We start from the raw sequence: 24509 nt of genomic DNA, 5'->3' as shown, positions 1-24509 counted from the left end.
GCAAGCTTCAAAGGATTCAAACTGTTAAGATTTTAAAATTAGTCTGAGGAGAAACGAACACCCCTTCTTAAATATGATATTGCTCTGAATTTTTTTGAAATCTGGTGTATTAGTGCTGCTTCTGCATTCCAAGAAAGTATAGATGCTATTAATGGTCTTCTTAGAAATGCAGATTTTGCTAATTGTATGACAAATTATATTTTTTGAAATGCAAAGTGTTTAATCATTAATAAATACAATACAAATACATTAAAACATGATAAAATACATAAATATGCATAAACATGCAAGAATTATAGATAATTTAACTGTAAATGCATCAAATAAAATATTATTTGTTTTAAGTTAAAGGTGATTTGAGTTTAAATTGGGTTAGATTATATACTGCAGGAGACATTTTGATGTGAGCTACATCACTTCTTATACCTTGTTATTTACTATGACGATTGGGATTCCTGCTTCTGATACACAGACCTTTACAGGGATAAGACTGAAATCGGAGAAAGGTTTAAAAGTTTAAGCACTTTTCAATAGTCTTGCTGATTCACACAGGTCTGTGAAATCCATTTGGAGACCACATGGTAAGGGGTTTTCTCATGAGGTCGCTACTAGTTTTGGCTGGTGGTCAAACATGGGAAGGGTTTGAGTAGCTCACTAAGATATCCACTGATGTTGATAATTTTTCCAGATGAAATTCTGCCAGATTTCCCAGAAATGTTTTGATAACAACAGAATGGGGTTTGTCTTGAACACCAAGCAAAATGTTTGTATTGATACTCTTCACAAGCACTGCTCTGCTGAGTCCACTTTGCCAAGTTACTTTCTGTGTTTCAGGAGAGGAAGTTTGTTGGAGGCAGTAGCCAGATCAGTGAGAAAATAATGGAGCGCCTGGGAGGCCGGGTGAGGCTGAGGAAGCCAGTAATCCGTATTGACCAATCGGGTGAAAGTGTTGTAGTGGAAACCTTAGATCATGAATTATATGAGGTAATGAAATCTGTAACATTTAAGCAACTGTTTGTGTGGCATGGCTAGAAAACCTTTCTCTTTTCCCTTCTGACTTCTCAAAAATCCTGTACAAAATAGCAGAGATGTGACTGTGACAGAAAGTTGCACTTTCTGACTGCCCCAAAGTAAGAGTAGTGATAAAGCATTAAAATGATGCCTGAAAATCAAAGTGTATATTCAAACTCATCCTTTGCTAGCATCCCTTCTTTGTGTTCAGTTACCTTCCAAAATAAAGGATAATTGTAAAGTGAACACAAAAACGTAGCTTAGTAATAAACTGTCTGTGCTTGCTTATCAACACAATGTCTTCTGTGAAAGACATTGCAAGTGTTGCTTCCAAGTTGTACCAGAGGAGTCCAGATGGAAGGGAGACCAATGGACTCTTACAACACAGTGCTTTTTTTTTAAGTGCTGGGGAAAGAGCAGTGCCCATCATCCAAACAGATGGATGCCTATATAATGCTTGCTATTTTAACAAGCAGGTTTTTGTGAGAGTTCAGTTTTGCAATTCTTATGCTAGATGCTAACATTGCTTCAGAAGATACACCCTGCAGTCTCCCCAGATGTCTGCCAGTCTTGTTAGAGCAATATACTTACAATGAAGTAGTGGAGAAAATATTTGGCTTATATATAATTTCTTTTCCAGGGCAAGTATGTGATCACTGCCATTCCCCCAGCTCTTGGTTTGAAGATTCATTTCAACCCACCTTTGCCCCCAATGAGAAACCAGCTCATCAACCGAATCCCTATGGGCTCAGTCATCAAGTGTATTGTGTACTATAAGGAAACTTTCTGGAGGAAGAAGGGTATTACATTTTAATTGAAGGGAGTAGTGGTGACACAGAGAGGGAAGAGAGTACATGGTAATGGAGTAGATTTTGTGTTTAGAGGATGCTGGAACTTAGAAGGAGACTTCATACACTTCTGTGCCGTTTTTGCCTTCCCCTGTTTGAGAAACTTGAGAGATTGTTTGGGAAAATAGAGGGATGGGAAAATAAAAAGAAGGAAGTAGGCATGGAGGCATAACTCATACCTGTTGCTTATTGCCTTCATTGTTCTTTGTTGTCCTCCTTTTTCTTCAGTGGCACCTGGCTGTGAGCCTCTCCCGCTTGTACAGTAACTAAAGGTACAAGTGATGTGTGATGGAAAGAGGTCTTATCCCATCAGTTGTGAGCCTACAAAAGTTCTGCCTTCTGTACGCACTGAGCAAGATTAATTGAAGGTGTCTTCACACCTGCCATGAGCAGGGACACCTCCCACTAGATCAGGTGGCTCGAAGCCCTGTCCAGTCTGGCCTTGAATGTTTCCAGGGATGGGGCAGCTACAACTTCCCTGGGCAACCTGTGCCAGTGTCTCACCACCCTCACTGTAAAGAAATTCTTCCTAACATCTAATCTAAACCTACCTTTTTGCAGTTTAAAGCCATTCCCCCTTGTCCTATTACTACCTGCTCTTATAAAAAGTCCCTCTCCAGATTTCTTGTAGGCTCACTTTAGGTACTGGAAGGCTGCTCTATGGTCTCCCAGAATCTTCTCTTCTCCAGGCTAAACAAGCCTCTCTCAGCCTGTCTTCATAGCAGAGGTGCCCCAGCCATCTGATCATCTTCATGGCCCTCCTCTGGACTTGCTTGAGCATGTCCATGTCCCTGTTGTGTTAGAGGCCTGAATGAACTGAATGAAGTACTCCAGTTAGGGTCTCACAAGAGCATAGTAGAGGGGGAGAATCACTTCCTAGGACCTGCTTGGCCATGCTGCTCGTAATGCAGCCCAGTGGCTGGCTTACACTTCAAGCGCACACTGCTGACTCATGTAGAGCTTCTCATCAGCTAACACTGCCAAGTTCTTCTCCTCAGAGCTGCTCACAATCCATTCTCCACCTGGCCTGTACTTGGGATTGCCCTGACCCAGGTGCAAGACTTTGCACTTGCCCTCATGAGGGTTTGCACTAGTCCACCTCTCGAGCCTGTCAAGGTCCCTTTGGATGGCATTCCTTCCCTCCAGAGTGTCGACCATACCACACAGTTTCGTGTCGTTGGCAAACTTGCTGAGGTGTACTCAGTCCCACTGTCCATGTGGCTGACAAAGACATGAAACAGCACTAGTCCCAGTACTGAGCCCTGAGGAGCGTCACTCGTCACTGATCTCCACTTGGACATCGAGCCATTGACCACAATTCTGAGTGTGAACATCCAGCTTTATTTTTTATCATGAATTCAACAATAAGAGATTCCTTTATTGACTTTCTGTTTTAAAGATGATTGAAAAGGATTTGTTATTTGTCAGAACATCTCAGATCTAAACTTTCTCTCCTAGAGAGGAAAAACCACCTGTCTCATTCAAGCACTAGAACGGCTCTAGAAGACAAGGTTTAGATCTGGGATGTGTGCTAATCTCTGTCACTTAATGGGAGTCATGGTACTTTTTTAAAAAATTGTCTCTGTTCTCCTTTCTTTTATCTTCATATCTCCCTGTATTACAACCAGAAAATGATAGAGATTAGGAGGAACCTCTGAATGTCATCAAGTCTCATGCCTTACTCAAAGCACAGTGAATTAGAGCAGGTTGTTTAGGGCTTTTTCTAGTCCAGTCTTGAGTATTTCACAATTTCTTGAAAGCTCCTTCCTGTGTCTGGATACATGGATCCTAACTTTTTTTTCACCTTGTGCTTAACAGGCTATTGTGGTACCATGATCATTGAAGATGAGGATGCTGCAATTGGCTTAACACTTGATGATACTAAGCCTGATGGCAGCTTTCCTGCCATAATAGGGTAAATGATAAAGAAAATGTCTAGATTTTTCTGTTTATTTGGTGGGGTCTTTTGATTTGTTATGTTTTGTTTGTTTGTTGTTGTTTGGCTGGTTGTTGGTTTTGGGTTTTTTTGTTTTGTTTTGTCTTAGAGGCAACAATTGAAATGGGAAACTGCTGCTTTTGAAGGGAAATACTTCAAAATAGTTGAAGGGTTTAGTTTCTCAAGGGTGGTGAATATGTTCTATGATCTTTTTTCCTTTCAAATAAAGTTCTCTCTTATTTAATTGCTAATTGAAAAAAAAATCTGCTTATTCTCAGTGTTATCTTTTGCCTTTTCATGTGGCAAAGTAAAAAATGGGAGAAGAGGAAAGGAATGAGGAGAAAAAAAAAGAGTGATTGCAGAAATGTAAAGTTTTCTCCAAATATTTTGCCTTCCCCAAATTTTCCAGTTCTTTAAATGAAAGTTTGTTTTCTGGAATTATATTTTGTTTTGTTTTATGTTTTATAACAGCCAGAGGCTTCACCTGTGGTTGTCATGTGCCTGCCCCCACTGCTGTGTAAAATTAAGGTTATTGGGAAACGGCTCATACAGATATTCTAACCTGAATCTCAGGTGGTTCTTTCCACACACTGAGTCCTACAAGCAGAAAGCAGAAATATAACATTATCCAAAATACCCATTTCCCCTCTCTGCACAGAGTCCCAAAAGCTAATACTGTGAATCACAGCATCCCATCATAAGGTATCAGCATTTTAAATAATTCAGGGAATGTAACATAATGGAAGTAAATTTTTTGTGGTCTTCCTACAGCTTCATTCTTGCTCGGAAGTGTAGAAGACTGACAGGTCTCACAAAAGAAGAAAGGTAAGTACAAATGCTGGAGATCTGTGTTGACTATGTGTCAAAATGTTGTTATAAATGACCAGAGCAGGAATAAAATGCCCCAATTTGAAGGAAGTTGTCTGTAACCTTCTGACAGTAGGCACACATACCACTAAGCAAGAAAGTACCTTAGCTGGTTTTGGATTAAGTTCTGGTTCTCACTTTTCAGCATGGGTTCTCTCTTTATGTGACTCTAGCAGAAGAATGGTTCAAAGCTGCTGAATTTGAAAGCAGTGTAGATACTCTGCTGTCCTCATGGGAAAGCGTCCAGGGCCAGCCCCTTTCTACCCCAGTGCTGCCTCTCTGGCTTTCTGCAAGTGTACTGAGTACTTGAAAGCTTATCAGAAGGGACATGTTTGGCCACTGTGCTTGTTTTCTTTTCTGATCACCCTTGAGGGTCCTTTCAGCATCTGTAATGTAGCGCAACCTTGAGGCTGCTATAGCTGCCATGAATGAGATCTCAGCATTGTGAAGGGGTCAAAAAGCCATCTCCATCTCTCCACCTGTAGTTTGGGGAAAAAAATGCCCTTCAGACACAGATGAAGGTCTTTTTTACTGTCTTCTTGAAACAAATCTCTGCATACACTAGTGCTTTTTGGTTTATTACTGAAATGGAATTTACAAAGTAATGAGATTTTTCCATCACACTGATTCACAGTATCTGATGAAATTAAAGCTACAAATAGAGAGTGTGGATATGAGGAGAGCCTTATTTGGACATGGAGAAAATAAATTCGTTTCTAAAACCACAAGGAATACCATGTCCAAGTAAACATTATTACAGTAATAACTAGTCTAACTAGAGAAGATGTAGTCATCTCAGATTAACTTTGCAGGTAGTCTGGCAGCCTGTGGATAATGAGTCTAAATGGGGCTGTTAATGTCCCAGTCTTTTCAAATGACAGCCTGGTACCACAGAGCACTTTTAATTTTGGCAGGAATGGACAAGGCAGCCTTTTCCTCAGCACTCGGGTTTTGAGACAGACCCCCAGCAGGTGACCAATGACAAAAATAGTGTAGTAATCTGAAATTCAGTGTGCCCATCATAAACATCAAATGGTGTCTTAATGTGTGTGTCAATGCACTAGATGTAACCGAGCATTTGCAGTATTTGAGAATGACTTCTCTTTTCTGAAATGAAGTGCTGTCCTGATTGTTTGTGAGGCATCATGAAGGAAAGGTTGCTTTTCTCTAGACATTAAAAGTATTAGCACAATTATCTGGCTCTGCTGCTGCCTACAGCCAAGTTTTAAACAAAAAGAGTTTAAACTCTTTGTCTTTGGGAGAATAAACTTCAGACTAGGAAAGACTTTGCTTTGGTAAAGAATGGTTATAAAATATGCTTGGGTTGGTACCTGATAGATGGTACCTTGGTGCAGGGGTACCTCTCTGATTCCTGCAGTCTTGGCCACAGCCAATCAAGTCAGGAACCTTGTGGGCTGCACTGCAGCTCCTTTCCTGCACATGAGCACAAGTCTCCTTCAGTGGTAAATCAGGGTCCAGGAGAAGGCATAACCTGAACCTGGACCTTCTGCCAGCATACATGCAGGGTGTAGCCAGCTTGTATTGTTTATACTGGGACTATGGTGTTCACAAAGGAGGGATCTCTTCTGAGGACAGGCTTCTTGTGGCATGCTATAGAGGGTGCATCTTGCTGAGATGCTGTGCTCACCTATCAACACAAGTTGGGCTCTCCTTTTATCACATTGAAGACAGGGTAAGCTTTTTGGAAATCCTTGGATATGAAGAATAGGGTGTAGAGTCCACGGCAACTATCCTAAATCATGACTGAGAATGGCTGTTCTGGGAGGGAATGAAAGATGTTTTAGAGCCTAAACCAGACTGAAAGGAGTAAAACTCACTGTTGCCTTCCATCTGGTCTTCCCAGGCCAGGTGCCAATGAGCATTTTCAGTGGTTAGATTGTGCCCTACCTGTGCAACGAAGGTGGTGGCATCACACACTGCCATGGAATAAGAGACCAGGTTGAAGAACAGAGTGTCTGTCCGCATGTGCATTTCTTCCACACCAGGCACAGTGTAACTCTCAACAGGACCTACCTAGGTAGCTCCAGGCATAACATTCTTCTTACTTAGTGCTGGTGGCAATTTCACAGCTGAGCGTGGAGTCAAGAAATAAGGATTTAACTTCTGTGTATTCCATATGTTCCATGCTAGCATTAATCATAAATGCATAAATAAGTATTTATTTAAACTGTTCTAGGACAAATAGCGCAGATGCTGCAGAGACCCCAGCTCGTCTACAAGGATTTTTCTTGTTAGGGGGAATGTCCTCAGTGATAGATTATTGTTGGTACGATTCAATCCTTTAGATACTGCTTTTCTGTATTGTTTTTCTTTTTTCCTTTTTCTTTTTTTTCCTTATCTTTTAATTATTTTTTTCTGTTAAATAATACCTTATTGATGAATATTTTTTTCAAGGTTGAAATTTCTTAAAAGTCTGAAGATGCCCTTGACCTGAAGCTTAACATTTTCTTTTGCACTGCTATCTTTATGTGAGCAACGTGCTCACCAAACAGTGGTGCATTTGCACCTTCTTAGAGTCCTGCAGTTGGCTGTACATGAGAATCCCTACCAGCCTCTGGTATGCCATTTCCAGGCTCCCTGGAAGGTCTGCAAGTCACGTGTGGAAAAAGGGCAGAGCACAGGCAGATCTAGAGGGATCCATCTCACCCCTGTTGTGGTGCTGGGAGGAGAAGAAGTATATGGTCCCAAGGTGATAACCCGCTTTCCTGCGGAGCCCTGTGGTGTTACTGACCTGCCTGAAAGCAGGAGCTGGTGGGCATTTTGGAGAGGTGGTAGGCAGACCTCAGCAGAGGCTTTGCTAACTCGTGCTATTAAAGCTGCTTTAGTCTGTTCAGACACTGCGTGATCAGTGCTGGTAGTTTGCAGGGTGCGGTGGTCAACATCGAAAGATGGAGGAAATGTTCCCTTTTATGATGGCTGTTGCTGGATTCATGTCACCCCTGACTGAAGAGGGATGTTAATATATATGTTCATACATATAGATCAAATATATGTTCATATATATAGATCCTGCAACTCTCAGAGCCTGCCTGGCCAGTCACTATGTCACCATGCATTTCTGCTTCTGGAGCACGCTGACCCTTGTCCTCTGCCTCTGGGCAGAAGGAAGGAGCTGCTTCCTTCCACTCTGCCTCTGCTGGGCTTGACATATGCCAGCAGTAAAATCATCCCAGGGCCATGGCTTTTCCTGAATTGTACCAGTCTTTGTCTTCTTGCTCAAGCCCCTACCTGCACAGGAGGACCTTCAGGTCTTCCTGGTTTGGTTGTTTGGTTTTATTTTTGACCCTTATCCCTTTTCTATAGCACTCTTTTGAGTTCAGCTGCTCATGGGTGTAACTGGCCTCCTGTAGTGCTGGGTTGTTTCGTACTGCTGTATAGATATGGCTTCCTCATATACTGATATAGCTGCAAATGTAGCTCATACAGTTACAGAGGTGAGACTGCTCTATTTCTCTGCGCAGCATGGCTATCTGTGGAGCACAGGATTTGCTTCCAGAAGTAAACTTCTTTACAGCATTGTGTTTGCATGTTTGATTCTCATAATTAACTTTCATTTCATCTTGGTCTTCTCATGTTTGGTATTTGGTGCAGTGCAGTAAAAGAGTAAGACCCGAAAATCTTGTAGGAAAAACTTAATCGCACTTGGGATTTGCTACAGAATAAAGTATATTTGTGGGTTTATAGACTCATAAACAAAAACAGCAGGAAATTTTCTACATACAGAAATAAAGTACTGATACCCTGAAAGCCTCAGTCTGTCAATACCTGCATCTTTGTAGGAGCAGACCGTACGTTAGACTATGTGCCAAGACAGAAAAGTGTAATGCCTTACTACTTCCTTCTCCTTACAGCCTGGAGGACCTTTGGATAATGATTGGATTTAAGGGAACAGCTTGCATTATAGCTAGTAAGCAGCAGAGGAGTTTGAGTGTGTTATTTCTAGTGATCCAAAGGCTTACCAATTAAGATAGATACCAAAAAGTTCAAGCAGATATTAATATTTGTCCTCTTGCAACTAGAATGTATTAGAAGTGGTTGGTTTTGTCTTTCCTCACACAGAAGTCTTCTGCTGCTTTTCTTTTGCAGGAAGACGAGGCTTTGTGAGCTCTATGCAAAGGTTCTGGGATCAGAGGAAGCTCTACATGTAAGTACAAAATCTAAACCACGGTGTCAGAGTCCTTGAGGTAGGGGAGGGCAGAATAAAACTGAATACAGCAGTGTCCTTGAGCAGTCCTGTGTAGTGTTTTGGAAAAGATGCCTGCTATGGGAGTACTTGCTACACCATATAGAGGAATGGGGAGAAGGTTATGGCAAGCCTTGGGTTGTGTTTGATGAGGAGGATAACAATGAGCTTATGAAACAGTTAAAAGGCAGGTACATTCTTGTCCAGCTTCATCAGTGTCATTCAGTGCTTACCACCATACATCTCAACTGTTTTCAGATGTGGCAGGCTTGCCTTTCCCTCAGTCTATGTTGAGCATAATGTTTCTTCTCTCTTACTAGTTGCTAAGATCCATTCCTGCATGAGGTGTTTGTTTTTTGTGTTGGCTTTTTTTTTTCGTTTGGATGGTTGGTTTTGCTTGTTTTGGGTTTTGTTTGGTTTTTGGTTTTTTTTCCCCCTTGTCTTCTCTTCCGTGTAACGGTAAATATAAACAACTGATAGGATTCGTGTGAACACTTGTTTTATGTGACCAATGTCATTTTTCCTTTAAGAGCAGTTTTACACAAGTTAAATGTTGTAGACACCAATCTCAAGCTTACATTATTTAAAACACAAATATATTGTATGTACAACCATACAAATGCCATTCATGTAATTTTTAACAGTATATATTTATATCCAGTGTACATATTACAAGTATTATACCTTTGTATGCAAGAGCTTAATTTTGCTTTACATGTCTCAAAGCATAAATTTGTTCTCAAAGCATACATTCACACTGACAGATTAAGAGAATTATGTTCTACAGTAGCCAAATTGGCTAGCTTTTTTAAAAAAATAGCTAGCAGTGTCTGAAATTAAGGCTTTTTTGTGTTGAATCTGTTGCATTAAAAGATTTGTTAAATGTGCTCCTCCTCTTCTCAGACATTGACACGCAACAAATCATAAGCTATTTTTCTCTGCTGTCTCCTCAGTTCTTTTATTAGCTTCCTCAGGACTTTGTCCTTTCTTTGAGTGACTTAATCTCTGTTTTACAGCCAGTGCACTATGAAGAGAAGAACTGGTGTGAAGAGCAGTATTCTGGGGGTTGCTACACAGCCTACTTCCCACCAGGCATAATGACTCAGTATGGAAGGTAGTGTCTATTTATAGTGGGCTTTGGAGTAGTAAGATAACACCAAGTTAATAAATATCCTCAGAAAGGGTCATAAATCCTCTGTCACTGTTCACTTTATACCTTTAAGATCACTGGGGAATATTTTAAATAGATACTATAGTCACTTGTGTCAGTAGGGCTTTATGATGGATGAGTACAGTATCATTAGGGGTTTTATTCACTTCTGTTTACTCAGTGAATACAGATGAGTAGGAAGAGAGCTAGAAAGCTTTCACAATCTGCTTACAAAACTAGTTTTGGATATTTGAGATTAGTATTACTATTTTTCGCATACCTTTAGTTGTATTTTATAAATACTGACAGTTAATTCTTGCCAACATTTACAGTAACGAGTGATTTCTTTAGACTGTTCCTTTCCTGTTAGTAGTCAAGGCTTATTATAATAATCTGTGTGCCATTGTATACAGTCCTCTCTGACATAATTTTTTACATGAAAATAAGATTTACCAAAAAAAAAAAAAAAAAGGCTTACTGGTCAGACTGGTTATAGGGTTCAGATACATAGCTTTTAATGTGATGACCTAGCCCTACTTTTGAGGTATAAGTTTGCACAATTTAAAAAGAACTGAAAGTAATAAAGCAGTTGTAATGAAGAACATATGGAGGCCTTAGTATTTAAAGTAATTGCAAATTCTTGCAAAAATAGAGAAAAAAAAAACAAAACAGTAACAAACACCTTGTTTAATTGATTACTTATTTAAATATTATTTCCTTATTGCTTTTAGATATTGTGGGGATGTATTTCAGAGTGCTACACTGTGCCACTAATGCCTAGCATTAGTATTTATGATGCTGGCTAAAATTAAGAGCTAGAATAAGTCTCAAACTAGTTGTCCTTTACACATATGAACAGTGTAAATGTTTAGGAAATACAAACACTGCCGTGTTTATTGTAAGAAATGAAATGCAACACAGACTCCTCCTCCAGCTCAACTCACCCAAAGTTACTCTAAGTGCTTGCTGTTACTTAAAACACTTTTATTCTAATATTAACCCATGGATTTCAGTTATCTTTCCTGATAATGGCTGATATGGCTTACTGCTTGTCCCCCTCCAGGATTATTCGGCAGCCAGTTGGTAGGATCTATTTTGCTGGCACAGAGACCGCCACAGAGTGGAGTGGATACATGGAAGGGGCTGTGCAGGCTGGAGAAAGAGCAGCCAGAGAGGTACAAAAGCAAGCATAAACCAGGGGAAACTGTCAAATATCTAATGGAAAATGAAAGATCTTCTGGTTGGAGGTGAAATGGGAGATGAATATTGACAGACTCAGGTGTTCTGAAATTTTGATGCAAATCCTTGTGAAGGGGTCAGACTCAGGTTTTCCTGAGTGCAAATCGGTGATTTGGAATGCTTAAGAAGGGCTTTGGTTGTTTCATCAAACACTTTTCTGCTTCCAGAGATTAAATCTTTCTTTAACAGAACAGTCCCAAATTCTCACTGAGTCATTTTTTTTCTTTTTTTTTTTCCCCAAAATGGGCACTTTGTTAGTCACTGTATTGAGACATCATGGCTCTTAGCCTCATTAGAAGCAGCTCAGTTCTGCAGCTCTGCACACCATGATAGTCCCTTCCTCAATTGTTTCCAACAATACCATTGACAGTGACAGCCTTGCATAAAGTCATCAAACAAGGACTTAAATATTTTGCTTCTGAGAAAATGTCAATTCCTCAAGTATTCTCAGGAATATTACAGTTTATGGTTCAGCAAAAGAAATTTCATCTTTGTTTTATGAAGTGAAGGGAATCTTGTGGCTAAAAAGCTACAATAGTGGAACAGAAATTAGCCTGAAAGGGACCTGGAGAGTATGTCTAGCCTATACCCCTGCCCCAAAAGACAGGGATCAATTGTCCCACATGTGAAGGTACCTAACCTGTCCCTGAAACCTCCAGAGGTAGTGCTTCTTGACCTCTCTAATGTGCAGACATTACAGCAGAACCTCCATAGGCCTCAGAAGAGAAGTTGGCAAGTGAACTTGGTTGCTAAAAATATTTTCCTTTCCTCAGTTACTTGTGAAAGGAAAATATTTTTAAAATCTGGTGCAAGGGTGTTTCTCACTCTCTTGTATTGAAAAGTTGAGGGGGCCCATGAATCTTGTCTAGAATAAAAACATATCATGAAAGATGGCAAATTGTAAATCTACAAGTGCCTGGAGTAGGAAAAACAGTATTTCATAAATCTCCATTTTATTTTACTGCAGAAGAAGTTAATTTTGCTGTCTTCTATAATTCAGATAATCCTTGCTATTCTACTGCTCTCTGGTATCTTTGATACTTTGAATGTTCAATTTTCAATTGTGAAAGTTCTCTTTTTAGTCTTGCTCTTCTCTGAATGAAAGTGGTAGTCTGTTGTCACTCATAGGCTTCTGTTCCTCTTCATACATCATGGTGAAATTTGTAAAACAAGCTAATCCTGTTTATATAGCTTGCCCATGCTGTAGCTGGTTTATGCATGGTCAGGTTGGATGGGGCTTTGTGCAGCCTGGTCTAATGGAAGGTGACCCTGACCATGGCAGGGAGGTTAGAACTGGATGATCTTTAAAGTCCCTTTCAATCCTAGCCATTCTATGATTCTACGTTCTATGTCTCACTTTACCGTGAGTATATACTTAACTCCCAGTCACTAGCTCTCTGTGGGACTAGTCAAGTTCCAATATCTTGCGTAGACTAATAGTGAGATTTTTTGGTTGCTGTTTCTATTTTCCACTAGGAGGAATGTCTTATTAAATATCAGGCCTCACCACAAATGAGTTGTACAAAGGTTGAGTCTTCTTCTAAAATTTGAGTACACAGTGATGTTTGTGCTCAATTGTTCTCTTCATCTTGCCATTTTAAAATAAAAATTGAAGCCAGCTCTTTTTCCCTTTCAGAATATGAATGGTACTTACTAGGGAATGTTATTTATTTGCAGATACTGTTTTCTATGAGGAAAATCCCAGAGAGCGAAATTTGGAAGCCAGAACCTGAATCAATTGTAAGTCTTTCTGTAGATTAAATGGATTATTTTTTCATGCAGTTTTTGCTGATGAGATAAAATTTTGATGGCCATTTTTATTTAATTTCACTGTATCAAAGCCACCATAAACTTCTATTTACTCATCAAAACTGCCCTTCCCTAAACAGGAGCATACTAGAAACTAAGACAAGGGCGCCCATTAGACAACTCTGTAACATGAGATTGGGAAGAACTACACTTTTAACCAGGCTATGAAACCTTTCCGTGTGTCTCCTCTTCTTCCCTTTAACTGAGCAGAAAATTTTGATACAGCATACTTCTTGATAAACATGAACTACCTCAATCCAGTTCTGTTTCTGCCACAAGAATCTCTGCACCTTGCCTCTCACAGTGGACATACTGCTATGTTGATAATGGATGCTCTTCCCACAGGATGTTCCAGCTTTGCCCATCACTACAACCTTCTGGGAGAGGAACTTGCCATCTGTGCCAGGACTGCTAAAGCTGATTGGATTTTCCACTTTCTTTGCCTTTGTGACTGCAGCTGGGTTATTTGCCTGTAAAAAGGGACTTCTAGTTCGAAACTGAAAAAGGTGCCAGTGCAAAGCCTCACACTTGAGCAGTTTTGTTTTTTTTTTCAGAGGGTGGTTTTTTTTTTTTGGCATGTACTTCCCTGTCTACAAAATCAGATCAGGACGGGGGAAAAGAAGGCAGTAGAGGGAAGAAGCTGGGGGGAAGGGATAAAGCAAAGGGATAAAGGAAAGGGATTGAAAAAGAGCCCCTTGAATTCAGGCCTACTTCTAGCAGCTCCTTTTTGCTTGTTGAATTTGTAGGATATCGTGTCAAGTGCTATCACCTTGAGGTTTTTATCCACATCTCAGAACAGAAGGGACAAAAATCTTCTCTAAAGCCTGTTCTGGTGAGACTTACAGTTGTTTTTACACTTATACCTGAATCAGACCCTGAACTCCAAGTCTTCACAGGCCCTTCCATCTCTAGTTGTAAACAAAGGATTTCTGCCTTCCTATGTGGTAGACTGAGAAAAAAAATTCAGAGCTTAAAGAATAATTAACTAGTTCATGCAAATTGCATGGATCTTTTGTAAGGATCTTTTTAATGTTTTTATTTTTCACCCCGATGTCCAGAGCCCAGGCAGCACCTAACAGACAGGTGAGGCTAAATTTATCCATCCAAACTATTCAAGTGTGGCCATAGGTTGTTGGCGTATCCGGTGACATGTTGACTTCAACAACACTTTTACTGCCTTTAGCAACGTGGTTGAGTTTTAGGCTCCGCAGCTTTGTTCATAGTGCTTGGAACATCAGAGTTCATCCACCCTGTGCAGGATTGAATCTCTTCTGCCTAACAAATTGGCAGGCTTCACACAACAGCTGATATGTTCAGCAGTATGACAGACCTGAGAGTGCCAATGAGAGCAGTATGTTGGACCTCAGAGTGCCAATGTACAGATACAACCTTTCAAATCTTTTTTGCCCTGTCTGATATCTCTTTGCTACCAGGGTCCTCTTTTTAGCTCCCTAAGTTGCTGCAAGATAACAAGAGAACAATTTAACCTCTGCCTACCCCAAGAAGTTGTAAAGATCTCCATTAAAAGCCTCTTTTACATATTTGTTTTCTTACCACCTTCCTTTCTTTTGTCTACTGAAATTTACACTTTGAACACCTCGAGCCTGTCTCTTGCCTGGTAGGACACAATGGACTTGAAAATCTAGTGTGAGCATTAAAACAATCCAACAAAAACCTCAACTTCACTGCTACTCAACACTTGCTTCATGCTGGACACTGCTTAGCTGATTCAGAGCTTCAGTCTCTCCTAACAACCATATTGATGGGATTAGCACTTCCACTTCTGCCTGCCGTGCTGTGTTGTGCTGACTCTGCACTTCTGGCAACTAATGAAAGATATAAATGATAGAGAGATCAGAGAACCACGGAAAGGATAGTCACATGCAAATGCACAAGTACATCTGACAACAGGATTGGGTGCACATGAAGTCTGAGATGTCTGGAATTTCTCTGAGCCTGTTTGCTGCACTTCTCCCTTCAATCAGTGCTGATTTTTATGTAAAATATTACATTGTAGTAGAAAGCCATGGAGCAATTAGTGTGAGCAGAAGGTAGAGGAACTGTATCACCAGTCTCAGGCAGACTTTTTGGGCTACCATCAAGTCTTTGCTTGTGCAGAATGGTACTTCATTCTCCAAATAGTCCCATGGAAATCACTGAACCATTAGAAAGCTGTAATATTTCTTAGCAGCACATCGGTTTCTGGCCCCTATGTTTCCTTCTTTTTAACTTGATGTGCCATTTAAAAATGTTCTTGTAGCAGCAGCTTGGATTTTATCACAAATGAATATCCTCATAACAGCCTTTTAAAATGCATAGGGGAACTTTTCAGACATAAAGATCTTTAAGACAGAAGAACAGTGCAGCAGTGTACATATGGCCTTTCTCATTGTCACATAGAGCAGTAATTGGCTGGGACATTTGCCTACCACAAAGCACTTCTATATGGCTTTCTCTCTGTGATTTATTTATTAAATGAATTAGGAACTGAAAGCTGAATGGGTAAGTTCAGAGCTTTTGTAACTCAGATAATTCTCTGGCAAAAAATAAACATAGGAACCTAAATTTGGGAAGATAGTTTTAAAGTGTTGGGCCAATATTTGTAAGTGCTAGACAGTGAATACATACTTAACATATAAAGAACTGCTGCATTTGCAGATGATTTCTCTGCCAAAACTGTTCGGAATTCAAGTCGTGCTTCTGCCCTAGAAATAGTCTCTAAAGGGGAGCAAATCCATGAATGTAATGAGGATAAACTGGTTTTATTCATGTCTGATATATGTAATTCTTTTCTTTGCTCCTGAATCTGGCAGAGGTTTTTCCCAGTCTAACAAGACAATGTTGTGTGTCATAAGGGCAGAAAAGCCAAGGAAAAAAAGAAGTTAATTATAGTTAGAACTGAACTTGATCACAACCAAAGCTTTTAATGAGAAATAAAATGTATATAAACCTTTCTTAATCTTAGTTTCAAAGTGAAACAAAAATAGAAAACAAAACAAAAACCAAAAACCAAAACACAAAACATTTCTTCTGTTATTCTGCTGCAATTAAAAGTATGTGCAGCTTAAAATCTCAAATTAAATTTGGATTCCCTGAGGTTTCTGGCCAAATCAGATGGAGCTGGGAGTTCTGAATTGCAGCACCTGTATTAGCACTCAAAAGTCTCTGTCCTCCTTCATTCCAGACTGCCAAAGCCTTAGGAATACTCTCTTTGTATTTACAGCTGTGTCTTGCTGTGATGATGCTGAGGAGCTTATCGCCACCATGGGATTAAAAAGAAGAATTTGCTGCTGTTTTCTTGACATCTTCCACATAAAAGGAATATGTGGCACTTTGTGTATGTGGATGCCAGCGTGATGAGAACATTGACAAATGTGTGTAGAGAATCAAGATGCTTCCCCATGGGTGGAGGGAAGTGTTAGCACTGGCTTACATTTTTAAAATTCCCTTCAAAGAGAGGAATGAAGTCTGGTTTAATGGGTCATAATATATTATTAATTTCTTAACATGTTTGATGAGAAATCTGCTGTCATGAAAGTTCCAGCAGTTTACCAGCTTCATAAAATGTATTATAGAACAACCATGGAAATAATCGTATTGTCTCTTATGAACCGATTTGTGTTATCATGCATATTTTGTAAGGCTCTTAAGAGTTCCGATAGCAACTGTATATTACAAGGAATGTTGGGTAATGGCATGAAAATCTGTGTTAACCAAAGTGCTTGAAAGCTAACTGTATAAACTACAATAACAAGGAGGTGAGAGATCTGAGGCAGCCCCTTGTCTTTCCTTTAACTACTGTGATTTTTTTCTCAATGCTGATTTTGACTCCAAATAGCACATCTACTGTCAGTACAACAGTAGATGTTTGTAAAAGATGTATTAATCACAATTAGGTATATGCCTGAGCATTGTCCATCACTGAAAACCAAGGCCTGGAGTCGCTTTTGTGGGACTGTTTTTTCACTGAGGTAAACTTTACAAAAGTGCAGAAATTTTAAGTTTTGGGTTTTTTTTTTTTTTGAGACATAAAAGAAAAATATTTTTGAGAAAGAAGAAATTGCATGTCCTTCAAAAGTATTTGGGTGCAAAAGGAAGCCAGGGTGAAATGACAACAGATCTGCCCCTGCTCTCAGGCAAGAAATAAAGCCACTTAAATTGCAGATTGCAAATGCTCACAAATAAACCTGACCCGCATTTAAATGAACTAACATTGCGTCTCCCATCTCCACGACCTTATGGTCACCTTGATCTTACAATCTGTTGTTCAATAGAGGTAAAAATGTGATGGCCAAAGCAGTCTTGCTTTCCAAGTATCTCTGCAGTCAAGTTGTTTAGGCGTTGTCATAGGCTGCCACTTATAGCATGTCTCCTGTGGTCATGTACAGGTTAGTGTTCAGTGATGCTTGCCTCTGTGTTTTGGAAAAAAGAGAGTGACTTCACTGTGCAGGAATATATATACTGTGTGTGTGATGAATTTTGTGCCTTTTATAACTGTAGCATATTCTCAAGTGCCTCTGTGGTGACTGTCTCCCTTGGTTTCCTTCTTAAGCTCCCTTTTCAATAGACTGCAGATATTTTTATCCGACAGCTGTGAACTTTTTTTAACCTTAATTAGAATCAATAAATATTGTCATGTCACACTTACTGTTTGAGGGTTTTCTTTTGTACAAGTCCCTTTTGACTCGGTTGTGATGGTTATTACTTAGTAACCCAACATCCTGAGTTTCATGCTGAAGCCAGTGTGGTACCTTCAGCTTTTCTCATTTAGGACAGCACTTTAAAGAAGGACAGAAGGATTAAACAAACCAAATACCCCCCCCCCCCAATAAAAATAGTAAAAAAACCCAAAACCCAACAACCCCCCAATAATAATTCTTCCTAATGTGTAGATGACCAACTGTCTTACGCTTAAAACTGGGTTTTATTGCTGTAGATGGATTTGAAGTGTCCCTAGCATGAATACCCCTCTCACAGCACCTTGTTTACCAGAACACATATGGGCAGGGACACGTTTTCTGGCTGCTCATAAGAGTCAAGGGCAGGTGGTATTGGCTGTAGCTGAACATGGGAAGAAACAGATCATGTACCAAATACTGTGTGGTGTAAACATAAAATAAAATGAAAAACTAAGCATACAAAAATCACTGGCTTAATTTCATCCAGCAGCTCAGTGTCAGTGATAGATAATGTAACTGAAGGACAAATTCAGCTTTGGGAATGGACCTGTGTTTCACAAAAATATAGTCTATGAATACTGGAAAAAGCATAACCATCCATGTGAAAAATGCATCAAAAGCATGTGATGTTCTTTGTATAGGCTTAACTTTCAGTATTACTTACAAGTTATAAAGGAGCACAAATACCATGAGAGCAAATATCCTCAGCTAATCCTTTGCATGCTCTGTAAAGCATCCGTTTCCTAAGAAACCTATCGGAACCAGCAACACATTTCACAGGCCTTCAAAGCAGCTCACAAATGGTTATGACTCTTAAACATTGCTGCCTTGGGTCAGATTTGAACTACCTCTTTAACCCTTTCTTCAGACGTACCCTCTGGCATCCCAGAGGAGGTACTGAAATAGTAGTAACAGTAGTAGTTATTTATTTATTTACAAAGCTTTCAGTGTGCAGAGACTATGTCAGCCAGGGGGCACTTCATTATTTCCAGCAGTCCAGTGTACAGAAAATTAATTTGGACAGATTAATACAGGAGAAATGCATTCTGTAGAACATCTATAGAAGGTAGTGGTATGATTTCCTGAGAAACTAATTAGAAATGCCACTCATTGTTTAGGGGAGGATTGGTTGTGTTTCCAAATTATTTGGCTAATCCATACAAAACTCATTTCTAGTATGAGAATTGAGGATTACTTATTCCTCTCACCTTGTATAATTACACCAATCTACCGATCTGAAGCAAATGCTGAACATTTGAGGGACTAATGAGTTGTTTTGCTCTCTGGTTTAAGGCAGGATAAATTCCCAATGGGCCTCAGAAAAAAATCATCCACAACTGAAAGGCAAAACTGGCCTCACATTGTACAGAACCAAGATACAGTTTGGCGTCTTTCTCAAAACAAGGAGAGGCTGATTAATTTAGACCAGTGCATTAAGGTCCAAGTTTTTGCTTCCTCATTTGAGATACTTTGGTCAGCAGGGTTACTGAGACACAGTTCTTGTCTGGCTGGTCCTCCTCTGTTGGTGAGCAGGGAAAGAGGAGCTCCAAGCCTCAGGGTTCAGCCCATGCAGGACTGAAGGAGTCCTACAGACACATCCTTCTCTCTTGGTCTCTGTGTGGGAGGATACCTAAAATTGACGGGGTTTCTGACTTCAGCACCTTAGTTATGTGTTTCAGATTCATGGGATTAACTGAACTTTAATGCATGTGTTCCACTTGTTCTACAAAGACACTGATAGCAAGGTTAGATGTTTTCAAAGAGCATGTGATGCCTACCTTGAGACCAATTCAGGGGCCAAAACACAGTTGCTTTGTGCCTCTTGGACATCTGAGGGCCCCCGTCCAGCCTCCAGCTGCTGCTACAAAGGGTGGCAACACGTACAGAGGTGATATGTCCTAAACCAGCCCTGCGGAGATGGCAAAGATGCTCTTTGGATATTGAATTAGGCAGTTTCTACCTCCTACCATCTGCTGATGGCAATTAGGTACTTAAATGTTTCCTTGGGGTATTCAACCATGGAGAAATACAAATACTGATAATGTAGGCCCTGTGAATCTAAAGTGATGCAAGTTAATAAATTGCATGTCAATAAGTAGCTGTTCTTTGTGCAGGCAGGCTATACAATGATTTTGTTAGTCATTGATTTTGTTGGTCATTGAAAAGAAAAAGGTGTGACATTCTAGTCAGAATATTAGTAGTGTTTGTTAGAAAAGCCTTCAAATAACAGCTGAGGGCCAAGTTAAGCTGTAAAAAAATACAGTAAGAGCGTTTATAAGTTGATTTTAGTTTGCACTATTTGTAAAGTCAGTAGAAATAAGCTGTTTTGAAAGTAGGCTAGAATAGACTCAAAAATGAATTGTAAATAGCTGTGATTGATAAGCTGTGGAACACACACTAAGGATCTTGTCCACTGGGTCTTTATCCAGTATCCCAGTTTTCCATTCTTCCTAGCTTTGCTGAAAAGGCAAACAAAGGTGGTTTGAGATTTTACATCCATTGTAGGTCAAAGACAGTCTCATTCTGTGGCACACATTGGCAGAATGTGAGAGATATCTTTTCTAATTTAGAAGTAAAATTGTATTAGCTTTCACCCAGGGTTGTTTTTTGCTATGTGTACAGGGAAATTTCTGTTAGCAATATTTACAATCCCTCCTTAGCAGTATTGCCCTCGCAAAATAATCAATATCCATCCAGCTCCATTTATCCAAGGCATCTACAGGCTCTGTAGGCTCCCTCCCTCCACCTCACAACTCGGGGGGGAGAGAGGAAAGCCTCATAAAGCCTCATACATATTCAAGTGATCTGTTTATCTGATCTATAGCAGAAGTGGTCTGAGCAAACACAGACCAGCCTCACCTGCCCAGGGGTGTAAAGCCATTGAAGGCCATTAGTAACTTTAGGGGAGGATTCTCATTGAGTGCCATTTCCCTGCAGCAGCAGAGACTTGTTGAAGAAGCACTTGAGGAAGCTGCACCCAACAGAAACACCAGCCTTTGGCTGATTGGATTTGTCAAATGACTCCTGAACCACTATCTAATGGGAATCAGCATTGCACTTGAGTATGCTCTGATGCTTGGAGGGGAAGGAGGGGAGAAAAGGAAGCATATTAATAACGCACTGAGGCATCCTTGTCAGCTCTCAGGCTGTTCACTCCCAATTTGCATATGCTCCAAGTTGTAAGAAAACACTTTGCACAGCAGTGTTGCATTTAGCAGAAATTACATTAGAATTTCAGATGTGGAAACTTCTATTTCAGGTCTGAGGCTGTGAGATGTCCCATCAGGCTCTGCAGTCATTATCTTCAACAATTGAAATGCATGCTCACACTTGGTCAAAATCAAGAGAAGTTACTCCAGCCTTCACTTGCCAATTCAGCTCGAAGTAGAACAAGAGGATAAATTAGAAACTTTGTTATTTCCCAGTAATTTCTCTAGGAATTGGAGTTTGTCCAAAGTGCTTTTTCAGAGGTTGTGTAGTTGAGCCAATACCTCTATCTAGCTTTGTAAAGCAAAATACCCCCAAAGAAGCCCCTTTCTCAGAGAAGGGGAGTTTTCAGGTGCATTTAGGATCTGCGCTTACACTTTTGTTCCAGCTCCTGCATGCTGCTAAGCAGCAGAAAAGCCTTCAGCTGCCCTTCAGAGGAAGTCTTGCAGTACAGACAGAGGGGTACTGCAGCAGCCAGTTCATTGTCCTGATTTCTGCCAGGGACTGGCTGGTGTCGTGAATCAGGGGCTGCAGGGGTGGACCCTGCCTTTCTCTGCTTCCTCCAGTGTGGCATACTGGAGCTTAGAGATGGGTGAAAACTGGGGATTGAAGCTGGGAAATTGCATCCCTTTCCTTTAGTGTGTTTCTATTCCAGAGTCTGATATTTTGGGTACCCATAGGGAATGATAAACACCGGTGCAACAATACCCACCCAGACCTTTCTGCAAATCACTGTTAAGCTTCTGTCACATTTTTGTTTGCTGAATGACGAAGTACTACTATTACGTAACCAGAAGATGGCAGCCTTTATTTTAGCCTGCTCCTTCTTTGCAACAGATCTACACCAGCCATACTTCAGTACAGCTGTTTGCAGCTGGCATCTACTAACAGTAGCCTCCCCTTAATGCTAGGCTCTGACTTTCATAATTCAGCAGGACATCCTGGATTTATCCAAAGTTTTGACGAAAATAATGGTGCTCAGGCTATAATCCAAAGAGTTTTAGAGTGAATGGTCTGGCCATGTGTTGTGATTTAACCCCAGCTGGCAACTAAGTACCACACAGCCACTTGCTTACTCCCCCCGGTGGGATGGGGAGGATAATACTAATATTAATACTAATTTTAATATAATAGGAGAAAGAGAGGGAGGGAAAAAAACAAAGAAAGACAAGTGATGCACAATGCAACTGCTCACCACCCACTGACCAATATCCAGCCCAGCCAAGCACTGACTGGTCCCTTCCAGGTAACTCCCCTCAGTTTATATACTGGGCATGACATGCTGTGTTATGGAATACCCCTTTTGCTAGTTTGGGTCAGGTGTCCTGTCTCTGTTTCCTCATAGCTGCTTATGCCCCTCGTCACTGGCAGAGCGTGAGACTGAAAAGTCTTTGATCAGGGTAAGCATTACTTAGCAACAACTAAAACATGGGTCTGTTATTAGCGTTGTTCTCAGGCTAAAGACAAAACACAGCACTGCACCAGCTACTAGGAAGAAAATTAACTCTATCCCAGCTGAAACCAGAACACCAATGTCCAATGGAAATCCAAGGCCAAAACAAGCAGTAATTATGTCCTTGGCTTCATTTTCAACCCCATGTCAAGTGGAAGCTGTCTTCTTGTACCATGAGTAGCAGTGGAGCTCACAGTTACATTTCATAGAGTAACAGCAGGAAGATAGAGGTAGCAAAGGGCATCTGCCTTGTCTTGTGCTTAGTAAGGTCATAGGCAGTGCATTCATGACCCATTCATGGTTATAGGCTGGGGCATATCACATCTCCTGGGACACTTGGAAGAGGAGTGAAAAGCAATATGCCTTGTTTACTGATGGGTTCTGCCATGTTGTGGGAAAGCATCGGAGATGGAAGGCAGCTGTATGGAGTCCTGGATGACAAGTTGCAGAAACTGCTGACGGAGAGGGTGAATCGAGTCAGTTTGCCGAGGTGAAAGCCATCCAGCTGGCCCTGGACATTGCTGAGCAAGAAAAGTGGCCAGTACTTTATCTCTATACTGACTCATGGATGGTGGCAAATGCCCTGTGGGGGTGGTTGAAGCAATGGAAGCAGAGCAACTGGCAACGCAGAGGTAAACCCATCTGGGCTGCTGCACTGTGGAAAGATATTGCTGCCAGGGTGCAGAACCTGGTGGTGAAGGTACGTCATGTAGATGCCCATGTACCCAAGAGTCGGGCCACTGAGGAACACCAGAACAACCAACAAGTGGATAAAGCTGCTAGGATTGAAGTGGCTCAGATGGACTTAGATTGGCAACATAAAGGTGAATTATTTTTGGCCCGGTGGGCCCATGACACTTCAGGCCATCAGGGCAGAGATGCAACATATAGATGGGCTCGTGATCGAGGGGTGGACTTAACAATGGACACTATTGCCCAGGTTATTCATGAGTGTGAAACATGTGCTGCAATTAAGCAAGCTAACGGTTAAAGCCTCTTTGGTATGGAGGAATGATGGCTGAAGTACAAACATGGGGAGGCCTGGCTCGTATTTTATCTCTCTTTTCCCAACTGAAAGCTGCCAGCATTTCTCTGCTAAAGCTTTCTTTCCTCTCATAAGTAAAGCACTCCTGCTGAGGAAACTTTTCTCCCTGCTCCTTCTATGTGCCCTGGGTTATTCTGTCTGTACTGTGCAAGATGAGGCTAAAAAAGCTCAAGGAGAGCAAGAAGCAAGGAACAGAAACTGGGAAGCCAAGCGCTACAAAGAAAAAAAGCAGAACAGGAACTGCAACTGGAGCCTGAAGCATTGATTGCCAAGTGCAGAAGCTAAGTGGGAAAAGAAAAAGTTACAGTTCAATAACAAAGACCACACTTATTTTCCCCTTCTGGATCTTCACCAAGATGAAATTTGCTTTCTCTGTGTGTGTGGAAAGCAACTGTTGCAGGGAACATTAACAAAGCAAAATAGTTTCCAACTGATCCTGGAAGAGAAAGAGTCCAAACGGGAAAGAAGGAAACTGATGAAAATAATGTTTCCACAGAAGAGGACTTTCAGAATTTGACCACTTTCATACTTCTTGACACTGCTGTCAGGACCTGGGAGTTGAACTCTGTGCAGAGAACCTAAGGACAGTCACCACCTTGTTCCCAGCTTGGTTTCTGGCTGGGGAAAACCCTTGCTGCCAGGCAGCAGAACCTGGTCAATAGAACGCGGGAACCCACTGATGGGAAGCCTGCACATTATGGCCTGTCCGACTGCAGTGTTGGCACATCAACAGTGGGTGGCATATTTGTCAAATATATAATGCTAATTTGTGCTAATGTCTGGGGGTATATTTGATCCTGGAAATGAGATCAAACGTAAAACCAGGAGCTGGACCAAATATGGACTGGAAAGTATTGCTGGTGAACAGCTATCAGAGAGACCAAGTACAGCTGCACCTGCTTGCTCAGAGTGTATCTTGAGCCTAGATGTGCCTTTAGCACAACCCAGGTGAATGTGATCAGACCTAGTCCTTGCCTCCATGCTAGAGCATGGCTGGAGGGATGTTGCCTTACCTGGGGGATGCTGATGTCCACTGCACCAAAGCATGCAGACCCTGCAAC

The 24509-nt window shown here is 40.9% G+C and overlaps 1 protein-coding gene across 2 annotated transcripts in view; it reads left to right on the top strand.

Annotated features, from left to right (window-relative positions):
• LOC133269308 (amine oxidase [flavin-containing] B-like) overlaps positions 1 to 17707 on the top strand; it is a 53694-nt gene extending 35987 nt beyond the window's left edge. The window contains exons 7-16 of one of the 2 annotated variants that reach the window (XM_061453423.1): positions 835 to 984; positions 1652 to 1811; positions 3678 to 3774; positions 4567 to 4620; positions 8770 to 8827; positions 9883 to 9980; positions 11080 to 11191; positions 12933 to 12995; positions 13410 to 13570; positions 16288 to 17707. In XM_061453423.1, the coding sequence (XP_061309407.1) occupies positions 835 to 984; positions 1652 to 1811; positions 3678 to 3774; positions 4567 to 4620; positions 8770 to 8827; positions 9883 to 9980; positions 11080 to 11191; positions 12933 to 12995; positions 13410 to 13565 (948 nt within the window). In that variant the 3' untranslated portion in view covers positions 13566 to 13570; positions 16288 to 17707. Of the gene's footprint in view, positions 1 to 834; positions 985 to 1651; positions 1812 to 3677; positions 3775 to 4566; positions 4621 to 8769; positions 8828 to 9882; positions 9981 to 11079; positions 11192 to 12932; positions 12996 to 13409; positions 13571 to 16248 lie in introns of both variants that reach the window. The other variant, XM_061453422.1, reaches the window with a different exon arrangement.
• The last annotated feature ends 6802 nt before the right edge of the window (positions 17708 to 24509 follow it).

This window comes from Pezoporus flaviventris, unplaced genomic scaffold, assembly GCF_033815535.1.
Source record: "Pezoporus flaviventris isolate CSIRO_AGI_PZ_B2104156 unplaced genomic scaffold, CSIRO_AGI_Pfla_v1 ptg000015l, whole genome shotgun sequence".
NCBI classification, from domain to species: Eukaryota; Metazoa; Chordata; class Aves; order Psittaciformes; family Psittacidae; genus Pezoporus; species Pezoporus flaviventris.
This window is presented reverse-complemented; position numbering and strand designations above follow the sequence as displayed.